Raw genomic sequence first — 16517 nt, forward strand, 5'->3', positions numbered from 1 at the left:
ACGTTTTGTTTTGTAGGATTTTATGAAGTGCATGTTTGAGTTGTTTGTTTATTAATAATCTCTTTTACTGCAAACTAGCTACGCGTAAAAGTTTCGGGTCGAAACACTTCAATCGAATCCTTTTTGTTGATGAAAATTGCAAAGAGCATGTTTAATATGAAACAACATGGTATCTGCTGAAAACTATTTCACTACTAAATATTGTTGATTTGTTAGGTTCCTTTTAAAGAAAGAGTATAGGCTATATTTTGGGTTCAACTTCAAAGGTTCCTGAACATTATTGATGCCAACTACAGTGCAGGTAAGAAAAATGTAACTATAGAATTAAGTTATCATTTTGATAAAAATTCATTGTGTATGTTTTTTTGGCTAACAGAAAGTAGTTGGCTGAAACATGCAATTATAGAATATCTGATTTTAATGACCTTGTTTTTTTCTGTTTCTGGTGATTAAAATTGGCAATAAAGGTTTGAACCTTTTAAATTAAAGGTTCCGATAATTTAGACACGCAAAAACAAGAGAAGCATGTATTATGAAAGCGCACACTAACACTGTATTGCAGAAACACTTACATTTAAACACATTCTTAACATGTTAACTTACTCTGCTATTGTAAATTTGAACAGTGCATCTGCTAGTTTAACTACAAGAGAGGTAAATTCTTGTTGTGAAATGCGATTGGCAAGGCGTTATGATTTAAACATTCACATAGTTTAAGTCCATATTGTTTGAAAAAATACTAAAAAACAAAACACGAAAGAAAAAAACAACTGTGTCTGCAACTGAAAATAGAACAAAACAATAACCACAGTCAGACAATGGTTTTGTTTTTGGTGATTTTTGATTTTAAACAAACATACATCCTGCTGTTACTCGATCACATTTTGTTGTTGCAGTTGAAAATGTTGCGTTCATTTCTGTTTCTGATTCAACATAAAATAAAGCAGGACCACATATTTGAACCTGGAGGCCATCTGTGAAATCTAAAAAACAAAGGTACTGCTGTATGCTTGTTTGAAGTTTTTGTAAGTGCACGGTAGTTTATTGCTATTAAGTGTAGTGTACAACTATATTGTTTATTTATTTTAGCAATGTGTAATGTTTGTAAATTAAGACGAGGATGTAAAAAACATTCCATTATCATATCCAAAACTATACAGTTTCATACATATGCTGGTTCACACATAAATGTTCAAGTGCACACATATGTAGTGTAGGAAAGTACCCATTTAAGTCCTATTTTCAAGCACTTTAAAACATAATGGAAACATGTTGCTAGTGTGACAATGGTCTAGGTCAGGGTGGCGAATCACCAACCCGCAGGTCACAAAGTGACCCGCTACAGGAATTTTAGTGACCCACTTGTAGTTTTTTAAATTTATACTGGTTACCATAGACAGGGTTACCAGACTTTCAAGATTAAAAAGCAACACAACAGTTAAATTAAAGCCTTTTGCCAGATTGCGTATTGTCTTAAAATACAGATTGTTGAGTCAATTGTGAGGCAACAGATATGTTTATTTAAATGTACAACTTGAAACGATTTGTTGTAACTTTGTTGATGCGGTTCGGTTCTACATATTTATGCGAATCCTTGTTTTCACACATGAATTTGGTAAAATAAAGTATCAGGAATCGTCTTGGCTCAGATATGACTTCTGCATGTATTAAGCTAAAAACTATCTAGGATTGCAAGACTTGGAGAGAAGATGCAGCAACAAGCTTCTCATTGACATGTAATAAAATATGTGACCCACTTTGTTTTCTTTCCGAATTATGATCTCATGTATGACCTATTCAACTAAAAAGGTCCGCCATCCCTGGTACAATACATACGCCAAACTGAGGTACAATGTACAATATATAGGATGTTTCCGTTGTGTTGTAACTGCCTTAACTTATCAAGGGTTAATATAAAAACCAGCTGTGGCTCGTCCTTAGGGAGCAGCTACAACAGGCACTTGACGTCACTAATGTACCCGTTGGCCTCAGTGCATTTTGCTGTTTGATGTGGTCCTTGCATAAGCTTACCTTGCCTGCGCGGGCTGCTAGAAGGTGGTTCTTTCATAAAGGTTGAAGATCCTCTTTACGGACATAACCCTCTGCAGACGGTGATCGTGCGTACACATAGTTGGCGTTCGAAACTGGCCAGTCGAGCCTTATTGCCAACACCTGTAATAAACAAGCTGTGGTTGCCAACACCTGTAATAAGCAAGCTAACAACAAGATGTGTTGCCAAACGTATGACCCTTACCAAACGCTCTTTGCTTTTTAATCGGTCTTAATTTACCTGATTTCTTTTCAGTTGTATTTCTTTGTTGTTGGTGTCCTTAAGGGTAGTGGCCTGAATGCAGTGACATATCTCCTCCGTTGGGCGAACACTCATCACAAAATTTGCCGGAAAGAAGCCGCTTTTGTTTTCACATTCTCCCTGCAAATAACGTGTTTTAGTACGAACGTTCTTAAGAATTTGTTTCAAACAGTTTTGAACTTACTATCCACCAAGCTTCGTCTTTGTCGTTTGTCACTACCACTCTATCACCAGGCCTGCGTTACAAAAATAATGTTCGTTTGTGAGTAATAACAGCAATGTATTAGCAGTAGAGAAAAGTCATCAATAACAAACAACTAATGTCGTTGTCGTCCTTGTGTGACGTCAACATATTTTGAGGTGTGTGTACGTCAACATATTCTGACGCGTGTGTGACGTTAGATGCCGTTGCTCACCTTAAACTAAGGTCATCGCGTTGCTTAGCTTCAAACTTGTAAAGGGCAACGAAAAGGTTTCCTTCTTCAACATAACGTTCCATCTAAAAAATAAACATTTTGCCTTCGCGTTTAACAGCTGTTTGTTTTGTCCAGCCCGCATTGGTTAGTTTTGTTCCTGTTTGTTGTGAACAGTAGCAGTATATGTAAAAAAAGACTATTAACCTGTTGTATTTTAAGTTGACCACGAGTCTCGGGTTGCAATTCTGCAAAACAAACACTGTTTTCAAAACTTCAAATAATGAAAAACTATACAGAAAAATACACTGATTTTATGATAGTTGGTTACTGGTGTTACTAATTGCTCGATTTTGGTACAGGTGCAGGTTTTGTTGCCAAAACAAACAACTCTTCTAAATGTAGAGCATGACAAAACTTACCATCGGTTGGTCCTTCGCCAGGCGACGGGCTTCTGCTATTTTTCTTCTGATAAGTGAGTTCTTTTAGGGGTGATTCTCCTCTTTGCTCCGGTGTTCCCCTGGCTGTTTCCTGATTGTGCGAAGGCGATGCACCACTGGACTCTGCAAGTTGCTGATTTGAACCTTTTTTTCGCATCAGCGGTGAATTTGAGTCCGTCCCGGACTTAATGTTCGTATCGGACGCCGAAGGTGAGGGATTGGAGTCCATAGACGAGTTGCGATGCAGGGAACTACATCCGCTTGATCCAGCTGCAAATGCGTTGTATTGTTTATTGAATAACTTTAGATGCGACTGGGCCAAAGTGTTGTCTCTAGTGGTCGAACACAATATCTATTTGGACACGAATAACAATGGTGGGAAATTAAAAATACTGTGTCTAAGTTGTTATCGATTAAACTATGGCGACATTTACAGTTAAAACTGTAATGTTTATGTGTGCTTTTCTCGTAGTAGTAGTTGCATTTGCCTATTTGTTGCCTAGAAACTAAAGCGCCTGGACGACAAGAGTAGATTTACAGCTGGACTTTAGAACTTACATTCCTTACAAGTACGGAGAATAATCCCTTCCTTGAGCACTTGGTACACGGAATCCACTTTGTTTTCTGTTAAAAAATTAAAATATTGACTTGCGAAAATCAATTGACAAAATGATGTTGCTCTTAATGCTTTTTTATGCCATCCCATTTCTTAAGAGGAAACTGAAGTCCAAAAGTGTCATAAAAATCAATACTTAATTTCCCTGGTTCTGGTTAACCGTGTTGTATGTCTTATCTAGCAATGCATTTCCCAATATTGTTGAAACTGCTAATGCTAGACAAACCTTCTTAGTAAAGTATAATACCAAAAACATTAACATTCGTAAGCTCCAGTAAAGGGCTTTTGTTGGCAAACTTCCATTTTTTCCTTATTAACCAATTTAAACATATTTTTCCTTTTGGTGGGCAAAGGAATTTGATTGTATAAATAGCATTAACGAAGATGCCTATAATTAGCGCTTTTAAACTTGCAGTAGAAAAACACAAGCCAATATATCATATTCGATCCATTAACAAATTACGAAATATGTTTCAAGAAATATTGGCTTGTATTTCTCTGCGGTATCGGTTAATGTTGGGAAAAAAACTAACAAACACAAAGCAAAGAAGTCATTCGCCCAAACCGACATCAAACAGCATCACACAATTAGCACAACGTCTGACCCTGTTTTTTATGTCACATTAAAAAGTTTATTGGAACACATGCAATGTTAATCCGCTTACTGGAAGAGCGGCGTTGAAGAAACTTCGCCCCTGATCAAAATGCACGAATTAAAGTTTGTTTTGCAAGAAAACTGCTGCAAACCTAAAACTGCTGGTCTAAATTCAAATTCTGTGTCCTCGAGTAGGCTAAAGACGATTAACAATTATGCTAGGTTTTACATTGAAAAAATTATAAAAACCAAAGCACAATTGATTTGACACATTTTTGCAAGTCCTAATGTAACAACTGACATTGCCGTTAAGACTAAACTTACCCGTTGAAAAACAACCGTTTTCAGGACTTTGACCGGATGGTGAAAGTTGTCGATTGAAACTGAATGAACCCAACTGCAAAAATATTTTATGTTTTTACCAGTTGTTGAGTTGTCTTGGTACTATCAAGCATTAACGCTTCATTATTTTTTCTACCGTCATAAGGTATTTACAATGTTTAGCGAAAATAATCTCGTGTATCAGAGGCTTAATCGTTTGTGTAAACGATCTTAGTGCCATTTTTATTTAAAGTAACGACTTCAGTTTCTAATAGCGTTTTTTAATGATGACATATTTAACACATATGAAATCTTTCTGTAATCTTACAAATGCTTTCTGAGCTTTTTTCCACAAAAGACTGCCTTGCGAGCTTCTTTCATCCATTTGGCTTCTACTTCTTGAATACGCTGGCAAAGATGCAAACTTGCTTCTGAAACTATGGCGACGTTTTGAAGTATATTCTTCTGATTCTGACATTGATTTTACTGGTTTTCCTTGGTCAGCAGAAGTAGTTGCGTCCACTAAGTTGAAAACATCGTCAGCCAAAGGTGTTAACGGACTCGACGCGACTCTGCAAGCATTTGGTGAACTGGGGTACGAGAAAGAATCTGACCTCAATCCCCCAACGCTAGTTGAATGCCTGTGCTTCTTAAAAAACTTCCTAAAGCTTCCAACGGATTTGTTCCGCCTCGACAGTGGCTTTCGTTCCCTTTGAACGTTTTCGCTACTACTAGTGTCTATTTCTGCATTTTCAATGCCTTCGTCTGTTGGCTTAGCCCCATCATCAATTTCATGCTTTTCAGTGTTGCCGTGTTCAGAATCACGCTCCATTGCTACTTGATTGATTTCTTTCGAGCACGGCTTGACAGCATTCGATGTTGAAATCTCCTTATCTTTAATGGACATGTGTGTAACGACTGCTTGATTGTTTTTTTCGTCTTGTAAATTGTAATCTGCTGAACCGTTGTTCATATGACTACTTGCCCTGTCTTCTAACAGGGAGCCGTTTGGGCCAGAAAGGTCATCCGTGGCTAATACTGTGCTGTTTTGTACAGATTGCGTGTCAAGCATTTGTTTTGAGTTTTTTTCGTGGTCAACTTTAGGTGGTTGCTCGTTAAATTTCTCTTGGGAACTTTGGCTTAATGTGTCTACCACATCTTCCGTGTCGTCCGCTTGAGGTTCAGAATTATTGACCACTGTACTGTTCGCTTCCATTGCTTTCTCTGCATTGACTTTTACATGACCATTTGGTTGAGTCTTTTGATCTTCGAAAACAATGCCCTGAAATCCAGTTACCACCTCAGTATCAGAATCAATGTCACATTCATTTTGTTTTTTCTTGGTTTCTTCATTACTTTTATCGTCGAGATGTGTATCTGACGTTTCCATGCTTTCTTAACTAATCTAATTTTTACCAACACCTCGCTTACAAATCACTTAACCAGTAAAACAAAAGGCGTGCATATTATAATTCACACCGAGCTGAGTTGAATGATTCTATTGATTAAACCACAGCGTTCCATTTTCGAAAGCCGTCTATATGCCCTCCTGGCCTTGCCTAATTATTTCTTCCTCCCCTTAACACCTCGTCGATGTGTCTTCGGCTAATGTATCTGCTTCGTTCCCCTGCTGCAACGCTGCGGCTTCCGACCCTCTCTAGGGACTTGGCTTGCGAAGCACTGTCTAAGCAGTGATTGAAATTTCAATCCACAAGCCTATACTGTATTTGCAAGTCCTGTAGCATGTAGCAACTCTTGTTCTTGTAAATATTTGCATTATCTAAAGCGTAACATATGCGACTTAACTTGGTTTTGGGTTAATTTGAAACTATATAGTATCGTATTGCCATCCAAAGCATGTATATCTTGTTTAGATATTCATTGCTTAATTACACGGCCGTTCAACAAACGCAATATAACTTGTAAACGACACAACAGACTTACCGGAACACCCTGGCATTCTTCGACCTGTGTAGCACAGTTGGCGTGCAAGTTTGCTTTGCATATCTTGCAACGAAGACCATGTCTTTGCAAACCTGCTGCAAAAATGGTACAACCTTGTTTCTTGTCTTGGCTTAGTTTGTACGAATATTCATGCTTGGCTTGTGTTAAGTTTAAAAGATCACAAGTTAGGTGTAAAATATTGTGCTTTGATCTTTCAAATCGGTGATATAAAAACAGCATGCTGTTATTAGAAGCCTGACAGCAATGTATTCATGTACATCGCTTTCACAAGTGCATGAAAATCATAAAGTTGGTACATGCCGGTGCAAAATTGAAATTGACGAAGTGCAATTTCGTTTTTGACTTATTGTAAGCCAAAGGTTTGGCATGTAAAATGAAGAGTGGACCAAAAAAATCAATATTTGGTTTTTAGTTCCAATCATGCTTGAAATCCACAAACCCAAGGCTTCATTGTCATGTTGCGATATTGCAAACATGTCCATGATTCAATCGAAAAGTGCTTATACCTACTACTGTAGCACACGGTGCCTCTTTCTCGTTGAAATCTACTCCTTGAGTTAAATAAAAACACACCTTGTCAGTTCAATAAATGCAAACTGGTCTCTTTGATAAATGAGACATCGATTGTTTGAACGGCATGCGCCCTTTTATCCTTTGATCAATGCGTGAATCAGGCTTAAGTCCTCTGACAATACCCCCTTGTTGCAAAAAAATGAATCTTAGGATATTTGTAAGATTTTCTGATTGGGCTGGTAAAGGCTATATCCATGTTCATAAAGTGGTGATATTTTCGATACATATAGTGTCCAAGTATTTTTTTTATTGCCCAGTTATCTTACCTACAAGAAGTCTGTGACAGACATCACAAAACGTTGCTTTTTTAAAATTGTGGTTGACAAGTTGGTGCCCGTTGACCGTCAATTCCGGTATGCTTTTTTCCGAACCTCGTCGCATAAAAATATCGGGCACTAAACAACACAATAAACATTATATAAATGATCTTGAACAAATTAGCAGAGTACTACAGCCAAATCGAAAATATAGTGGATGTGCTGAGGTAAATTAAACGGCGAAACTTCAGTTTTCGTTTTGGCCATGTTTTTGTTTTCTTGCCGTGCATGCTATAGTTTACAAATAAATTGAATGTGTTCATTCAGACACATTCAAATTTATTGTTCTGTGCAAATTTTTAATATGCTTTACCAGCTGAACAAATCTAAACAGTTTTGGGAGAATTGATTAAATTAGGCTATAAAGCTAGTTGGGCTTTAAACTTAGCAAAAAATGGCAGTTGCCCATTGCTTTTTATTATTATTTATTATTATTTTTTTTTCACGGGGTTCGAACCCAGGAACCCCCCGGGGACGAATCCCGATCAGGTTTTTTATGACTGTATATGGGTCAGGCGCGCCAAGGCCATTGCAACAATCAGACGCACGTTTGCAGTCTTAGAGCGCCACCTACCGAGAAACTTTTTCAACGACACGGTTTTAGTTCTAGTGTCTTTCTTGTCTTGCTCGCATGAATTATCCCGATGGTCGATCGTTGAGACAACAGTCTCGGCCCGGGACAACTCCTGAATCTCCTGTTGTTTTGTAAAAAATAAATTTCAAGTTAGTTTAACCCAGTGGTTCCCAACCTTTTTGTTGTCACGGACCCCCTTTCATAAATTTCATAGGTCTGCGGACCCCCAAGTAATTTTACCGCTTTTTTTCTTTCACGTTTCTTGCATTATACGGTATCATACTTTTTGGGGCACCATTTTATTTAAACCTTCACAGACCTTAAATATCAATGAAGTTCTCTACTGTAACAGTCAAATTTTCTGGTGTACAAATCTTGAAGCAAAGAACTATTGTCCGTGTGTGTTGTGATGTCAGAATGGAGGTAACAATCACAAAAACGTGCTTGTTCCTGGTCCAAAGGTGCAATAAACAGTTTACACTCGTATGAAAGATTTTAAAAACGGTTTGGAAACTTAACAATATTTAAATGTTGGTTAATGGTAACTTACTAAAAATATTTACGTCCACGGATCCCCTAAAACAGTGGTCTTCAACCTTTTTTATAGGCGACCCCAATTTAAGGGAAAATGAAATCAGAATTTACATGCGACCTTTCTTTTTTTTTCAACACTGAGAAAAATGTTTATAGTAATGCTGAACCGAAAGAACAATTACACAAACTGTACATAATTACAAACAAATATGGCGATACAAAAGTATTACGAAAAAAGTTTTTAAGGCGTTTCATTTAAGACATAAACCCAATTTTCGGAACACAAACTTGTCAGATTGTTCAACATTTAATTTGCACTGTTAGTGAGATGGTTGCGCCTGTATACTGTCCACAAGTTTTTGAAGCCACGGCTTGACTTTGCACAAGCTTAACCACACGTCATGCTCCACTTCCAATCGATTACGATGTTTCGTTTTTAATACACTCATTGCACTAAATCCTGCATCACACAGCCACGTGGTTGAAAACGGGATTAGAAAAATTTGGCATAGTTGGATACGTTGCATAAATAACTATTCACTCGTTCTGGTGTCACCTTAAATAATACAAACTTATAGTGTTGAGTCATAATACACGTTGTCGAAACCCATTGTTACGCGATAAAGGCATTTTCTGTTTTTCCACTACCACGATTTAATTGCAACAGGAGGTAGCAAGCTGAACTACAAAACAAGAGCAAAAGTTGCGATCTAAAAGAACATAATATTAGTTTCATTTTCTGTAATCAATTTTAAAATGCGCTAAATTAAATTCGGCGACATTTCGCGACCCCAGAAAAAGTTTAGGCGACCCATAGGTTGACGACCACTGCCCTAAAACCATCTCACGGATCCCTTGGGGGTCCGCGAACCTTAAGTTGGGAACCACTGGTTTAACCGATCACACTTTTTATTTTCTTGTTAAAATCAGTCCATATACACAGAACATGGATTTTGTCAAAAGTTAAAATGTGTTGGTTTTTTTACTCTTGAAAATTTTTTATCTTTTTGAAGTGATTTGGTGTAAGCGGGTTTTCGAAAGTTGGCGTAATTAATTTAAGTCGCAAGTTTCAATTGTAATAGTAGTAAACACTTTTCCCCGTTTTTCGGGAGATCTTTCGCGCAACAACGCCAACTACCGTATATACACAAGATGTATTTTGCATGCTACTTTGTTTCCGTAAAATCGTTGTTTGTTACTTAATCAGTGTTGCTTAATCAGACGAAAGTTTTACTAAATATGTGCTGTTTTTTTTCCAAAGGAATATACGCAACTACGTTTATACTAAAACAAACAAATTGTGAGACACTACTCTTAAAAGTAAACCTTTGCTCATACCTCCACTAGGATAGTTGGCACCTGTTGCAAAGTTTTAGTTGGCCACGGCTGCGTCCTTCTCACACCACCTACTGCCAAACTGTCCATTTATTATATGCTACGTTGAACCGCATCTATGGTTGTCATCTATCTGTTAAATAACAAACGTTAACAATAACCAATATGAAATGATTCATATTAAGATGCCAGTTAGGCGAATATATGTATATATATTTCATGCCAGTTCATTACTGATTCTGTAGCCTGGAAGATATTTTCATGCTGAGTTAAAAATAACTATGTGGCGTTTACATAAAAAAGGATCGCTTTTCCCGGTTCACACTTTATGACACTTTGCCAATCAACATTTTTTCTGCCTGATGTGTCCCTATTACACGCATAGGAAGGTGGCGACAAAAATACAAAGCGATCGGTTGGTCGTCACTCGTTCTCTACTTGTTGAGAGAGTAGAAAAACTAAAATATCTGACTTATTCCGGTGGATGTCTTCTCTCAGACGTTCTCAGAGGCTATAAAATTAATTTCCTAATTTTGATGTTTATTTATTGCTAAATAAAAACTGTGTATGAAAATAATAGCAAAAACACTCTTCTCAGATCAAGGTAGGCCTACCACCTGTGTATATTGTCACATTTCCAATAACTAATCAAAAATATGTTTGCTTCAATATATATTCTCTATTCATTCACGTAATCGATTTTACGGGACTCTTTGAAGCTATCTCTCTTTCAAGACTATTCCTTTAAAATTTACATGCGATAATACTAAATTCAAAATAGAGCTCAATAGCGATCCCTAAGACAAATCTTCAGTCGATAGAAAATCGATCACTCAAATAAATGTAAAATTACAAGTCTTTGTGGTGGTTGTCGACGTCTTTAACCAGTAATCATTTCCGCATTTTGTCTTTAATCGGTAACTGACTATTTGTTTTGAAAGCGCCGACAATCAGCCATTTTCATATACGGTCAACCAGAATGAAATGGTGCTTCTCTGGTGCACTATTTATGTACGACATTTGCAATCAAATTATGCAAAAAAGGCTCAATTCTAATTAGAACATGGAATGTATACGTAAATGTTTCGCTAAGAGTACTTCAACAAATTCCTGTTAAACTCATTACGTTTATCCCTCTGGACGATCGTCCTAATTACCCTTTGTACCAAGACAAGCAATTAACCTTGCCGGAACCCTGTCGTATGTATTACCTTGGATCGATCTACTTGAAAACACTATCTCGATTGTGTTATGGAACAGGCACTTTTAATTAGACTTTGTTCTTTTAATCTTATGTAAAGAAGCAGATTGCAATTTTGTACGAACACTTCTCGTATTTTGCGTTGTTCTAAGTTTTAAATAATGACACTCTACCAAGTTTTGAATAAATGCGATACCTGATATTAATGGTATAGATGTAGATACTGCTAGACACAAGGTTGTCATACCGTCTTCGTTCCTATGATTTGTCATTATATTATAGGGCAATTCTTATAAAGTTTATTGTCTGTATTTCCAAGAAATGTCCCTGTTTTTGACTTAAGTCAGTATTTAGTCTTATTTTCAACAATTAAAAGTAAAATCCCTGCTACAAGTAAACCTAAACCTAGACCTGAGCTGTAGGAACGAACAAGGAGTTGCTGGAACAGATTGTTTCTGGCAAAATATGGCATGTGATATGTCACAGTGCAATAATTTGTTCAAAAACGCTTGTTTCGTTTCGTACGATATTTTAATATACCGATTGTCCTTATTTTGGGATCCACGTTGATGGTAACCCTAGCTACACACATGCCACATACAAGTTTATTTATTTCGTTCTTTCAATTTGTTATGTACCGCGTGTGGCATATTTCATCATTATATTGCAATAAACTAAAGCTTTGTGTTTTACTTATACAGTAAGTGGGATCAGAAGACAAACCCAAAATCGACTTAAAACAGGTAGGATATATTTTCTTGTAGTTCATTGAACAACACAACTGTGATACGCAGGGTAACCTTTTAATGACCTTTATCTTGCGAATTCGTTTACGTAACGTCCAAAGTCTTGGTTTGCGATGGATGATAGAACTTACCCGGCTCATACAAAACTGAAAAATGTTTAAAGAATTTACTTGTGGTTAATAAAAATTACTACTACTGCACCCCAAACATTTAAAAAAATAGTCTATCGCTTCTATTGAGGTAAATTATGGCTTTTATATCTGACCTGAAGTTTCCCTGAACCAAAACTAATGAATTTTGCAGTTAAACAAATCAAAATTTTCTTTTTCGCTTAATTCTCATGTGGATCTTGAAGGCATTTACTTCATACAAAATACAACGTTTTTACCCTTTCAACGTTCTTAACAATTTCAGAACTTGAAACTGTCGTATTTTGGTACATATTAACTAATTACAAACCAAACAACAAGAGTTTGTAACCCAGCAACCACTAAAATACAACATGCAGTGGGCTTGCCTCGTGTTCAACTTTAAGACCTTCACGTGCAGACCGATGCATTTTGTCTTATAACGTTTTTGTGTCGTATATGTATCCTACTTCAACATGTTGAATCAATCCTTGTTGTCCTGGCGAACGAATTACACATAATCGCATAGGGACATTTGTCGACGGTATTAAACATATCGATCTTACGCTCTCCTTCAGTTGTTTTGTTGTGTTCTCAAGTCACGAACTGTGAACTATACTGTAGATTTAACAACAACACACAACTTCCACTTTCTGCGCTCACCTTCAACCTTTGGTAATTGTTTAAAAAAACTGTATTAATTAAAAGGCGACGCCCTATCTATACAACTTAAAGTAAAAGTTGTCTGTTAAAACAGAAAATAGAGATAATTGTTGGTAGACTTGCAATGGATGACTTCTTGCATTCTACGCCATATGTAAACATACCAATCACCTTCATGTTGGCCTATATGACCACTTGATTTATTGATTGACTTTTCTTTTTATATACCTTGCAACGACTGTACGAGTCAAACACAGCACAAAAATCGACTCTTTTCCTTGTAACCGACTGTTTATAGGATTGCAAACAATATTTTTCTTTGTCAAAAGAAACTTAGATGTTCGGTTGAACCTATCTATCTTGATTGTAACTGTGGCTTCCTCAACTGTATGCTGTGAATGTGAATGGCTTATTCATGATGCGACGCACTTATGTGACCGATGACAAGTTGCTGAGGTGCTGTTTCCTCGGCTACTGTGGTTATTTATGTTAGTTGATTCGCTAATCTGTGTGGGCAAGGGTAACGAGGTCGTTACTCATGCATGTACTCACACTTGCACATTCACACGAATCGCTCGCTCAAGAACATCATTATACAATAATCAGTTTGATTTGACGGTGATACTGTTGCGATGTGCGTTTTATCCAACAACAACCTGATTATACAAAACTAACGTCTTTCTAAAATCATTTTTCTCATCTTTCTCATCTTTTATAGTGATTAAAATCCCACGAAAGTATAATTTTCAGTACAAATACAGTCCAAGTGGGAGTCAAACTGAACAACATATGTGTAGAATCCTCCTCATAAATCGCTTCAGACCAGTACTGAGATTGCGGCTAAGACTATTTTTCTTTAAAAATGTAATTAAAAAATAAATTGTGACTATTAATGTTGGTTTTCAAACAAACAACCAAGTAACTGCCCTTTAGCACCATAGTGTAAATCCTGCTCTACTATTTCTATACAATGTACAGCAGTCATCCAATTCCACTCGATCGACTGTGTAATGCTTCTCCTCGATGGCGGACGTTTTACCAGCCTTCCCAGACTCCAGAAAAAAATCAATAATAATTTCATTAAAACTGAATTCTAAACATGTCAATTTTGTATCTTGCCTTGACAAATTTCATGTTCCGAGGGCGAAGCTGTAACATTTTAACATTTTTTTCACACGACTTATGGTTTCGTAAATGCGTATTAGTCTGTGTCATGGTGTAATTGTATATGAACGGACGTTTAATTGGCGTAAAATTAGTTTCTGTCACGTGTCATTGAGCCACAATGTGCCCATCAATACCCAGGTTGCGATGTTTTGCAGATGTTTGTAGTTGGTCAAAATAAAAAAAAAACATATCTTTATTTCGAACAAAATTTTCAGTACATACAAGGTATTTAAGTAGTTTTAACAATTTCTGCTCCAGTTATCAGTGTATTACAACACATGTCCTTATTTCGAACAAAATTTTTAGTACATGCAAGGTATTTAAGTAGTTTTAACAATTTCTGCTCCAGTTATCAGTGCATTGCAACACATGTCTTTGCTATATGTATACATGCGGTGGAATTTTGTTTTTAAAACACATTTCTTTTAAATGCCGTATGTAGCGGTTATCTTGTTCACAACAAGCTTTAAACAAGAAAGAATGGCACAAACAGCCAATTTAAGTTGAACTTACTGATGTCAGTTTTGATTCAAATCACTTAGACATAAGTTAAATGCCGGGGTGACGGATTTTTTTCCGGGTGCGATTGATTAAATCGTCACGTTCACTTGCGTCTTATTCTTTCCGCTACACAATGTCTGATGAATGCGCCATGAATAATTGATTATTGACATGAAGATCGAACTTTAATTGGTAATCGCTTGAAGAAATTTCTTTGACAGACGTTTATATTAACCGAAAGCGATTTCTCGCGATTACTTCAATTCACTTTTTTGCTAAAGCGCAAGTGGTTTCCAAAGCGGTTTTTCGGTTCAAAATAACTGTTTGGATTTTTTTTAAAGTTTCGCATGACTTTTCCCAAACAACGAGCAAGCATGTTTTTAAACCTTTGGTTTCTAATTTCAAAACTCTGTATTTATTCGAGCATAACAAAACGCATTAACATACGACAACGACAGCAGTATCGTACGACCTAATGACCAGTGGAAATGAAATTTGACCTCCGCGTTTCATGTATTATGCATGCGATGATTGATCTTGTAAGAACCGATATAAATGGATTGCGTGATCCTATATTGGTATCTTTCGTGTCATCTAGGATTAACAATGGCTATATATGTGCCACGGAAAACCCCTTTTGGACTCTACACTCTCACGTTCATATGCAAGGAAATTTCGTTCTATTTCCATGAATTGCTATGTATTGTTCAACATGTAAATATATCCGTTGTGTGGGTGGAAAACGTTTAAGTGTGTTTTACTATAGTTTTACTTACGTTTATGTTTTTTAACAGGTTAATTTGTACATAATCACAATGGTAAAGCGGTATTTTAGACTTTTTCCATCATGTTGATTTTAATTTTACACTTTTTCCATCATGTTAATTTTGCTATGGAGCAACAGTTTATAATTGAAATAGTAAGTAAGTGAATAATGGATTACAGGAAGTAATTTCCATTCATGCGCTTCGCCGTGTCACGCCATTTGGTACTGGTGCGGCAATGCTTTATGTGTAAATAGTGTTCGTTGCGACAATAATTTTACTAAAGTGGTTTATTTTTAGTAGCCACACGCAACGTACTTGAATTACCGCATTAAAACGTTTTGTTTAACTCTGATTCTTTAGTATTTTACTAGTCTAGAGCAAGCTTTTTTTCACAACGTTACGTTTGCTGGCAAAAATGGCTTTTCATAGTTCCAAAAAAAATGGACTGTGCAGTAAAAAACGTCACAACCACTGTTCTCCTAATGTGCACCTAATTTGTTCGCGTAATGTCTGGGTTTAATAGCGCTGTATTAGTTCAGTGGTTTTCAACCTTTTACATCCGTGACCCATTTTAGCAATCAAATGTAACCCGCGACCCCTTCCTAAAATTTCCACATAGTGTTTATGATATGATAGCCGCACGAGGGCGACATAGAACTGTCACAAGACTAGAGTTCCCATTTTTGGCTCTTGGCGCTTCCGATATTTTTTAAAAATGCATACGATAGGATATATCTGAAAACTATTTGTTTGTTTTTATAGATTTTTAAGATTGGAAAGGTGTGATTTTTTTGCATCACCCACTACAAATCAAAAGTCCGCCGCATTGCAGGGACTTGAATTAGTTGAGCCGCAGAAAACATGGTTCAAATTTAAGTGGGCTTTCCGTCACTTTGAATTAATGGGGTCTCGTGCGTAGGCAACCCGTAGATTCAACTGCGATAATCTGTGGAGAGAAAATTGAATAATGTCGGCAAAAGGGCCAACACCATGTTTTTCGTTTGCGCTCTGGGCTTATTTCGCAAGTTGTACGTGGTACTGCGTTGGTGGTCGGAACGTATCAGTTTGCCTTGTCAGAAACCCTTCGGTCGCCTGGCGGTCCAGAACGACTTGAAGCAACAGTTGCTGGCAACATTTGTTCAGCTAATCTGCCCCCAAACTGCCCACTTTCCTGCCCTTGGAAAACCTGTAAGCGTTAGGGCTTATGCAAACTGACATGCCTAATTCATGGAAGATTAACCGTAGGGGTTTCGCCCTTGCTGAAGGGAGCGGTGATTTGCTAAGACATCGATTATCTTGACAGAGGCAAGGCCTTTGAGCCGATGACCTTTGGTGGGCTAACAAAAGTGC

The 16517-nt window shown here is 37.0% G+C and overlaps 1 protein-coding gene and 1 long non-coding RNA gene across 7 annotated transcripts in view; one reads left to right on the forward strand and one right to left on the reverse strand.

Annotated features, from left to right (window-relative positions):
* Positions 1-513: 513 nt before the first annotated feature.
* Positions 514-10145, reverse strand: LOC145218743 (SH3 and cysteine-rich domain-containing protein 3-like). Of its 6 annotated transcripts, none has more exons than XM_080086152.1 (15): positions 9998-10145; positions 8126-8246; positions 7501-7629; positions 7168-7212; positions 6641-6732; positions 4700-4772; positions 4446-4475; positions 3723-3788; positions 3147-3434; positions 2932-2972; positions 2728-2810; positions 2496-2547; positions 2291-2431; positions 2032-2172; positions 514-983 (listed from the first exon to the last, which is right to left on the reverse strand). In XM_080086152.1, the coding sequence occupies exons 1-14, from the start codon at positions 10082-10084 to the stop codon at positions 2065-2067; spliced, it is 1356 nt and encodes a 451-aa protein (XP_079942278.1). In that variant the 5' UTR covers positions 10085-10145; the 3' UTR covers positions 514-983; positions 2032-2064. The 6 variants fall into 6 exon arrangements, with proteins under 6 accessions (XP_079942278.1, XP_079942277.1, XP_079942280.1 ...); XM_080086151.1 differs by having other exon boundaries at positions 6641-6735; XM_080086154.1 differs by lacking the exon at positions 7168-7212.
* The window catches only part of LOC145218746 (uncharacterized), a 41310-nt gene continuing 25722 nt past the window's right edge, over positions 930-16517 (forward strand). Inside the window, exons 1-2 of the long non-coding RNA XR_013857716.1 lie at positions 930-996; positions 11897-11938. This is a non-coding gene — a long non-coding RNA (uncharacterized LOC145218746). The remainder of the gene's footprint in view (positions 997-11896; positions 11939-16517) is intronic.

The sequence above is a fragment of the Phallusia mammillata genome, chromosome 3 (genome assembly GCF_965637545.1).
Source record: "Phallusia mammillata chromosome 3, kaPhaMamm4.hap1.1, whole genome shotgun sequence".
Taxonomy (NCBI): domain Eukaryota; kingdom Metazoa; phylum Chordata; class Ascidiacea; order Phlebobranchia; family Ascidiidae; genus Phallusia; species Phallusia mammillata.

What these genes read in the sequence shown, in the direction of transcription:
- LOC145218743 (XM_080086149.1), bottom strand. Translation starts at nt 6,086, where the DNA reads ATGGAAACGTCAGATACACATCTCGACGATAAAAGTAATGAAGAAACC. An exon ending in AAACGGTTGTTTTTCAACGG is followed by an intron (nt 4,476 to 4,699) that starts GTAAGTTTAGTC and finishes CATTTTGATCAG; the next exon opens with GGGCGAAGTTTCTTCAACGC. An exon ending in CGCGATGACCTTAGTTTAAG is followed by an intron (nt 2,548 to 2,727) that starts GTGAGCAACGGC and finishes TTTGTAACGCAG; the next exon opens with GCCTGGTGATAGAGTGGTAG.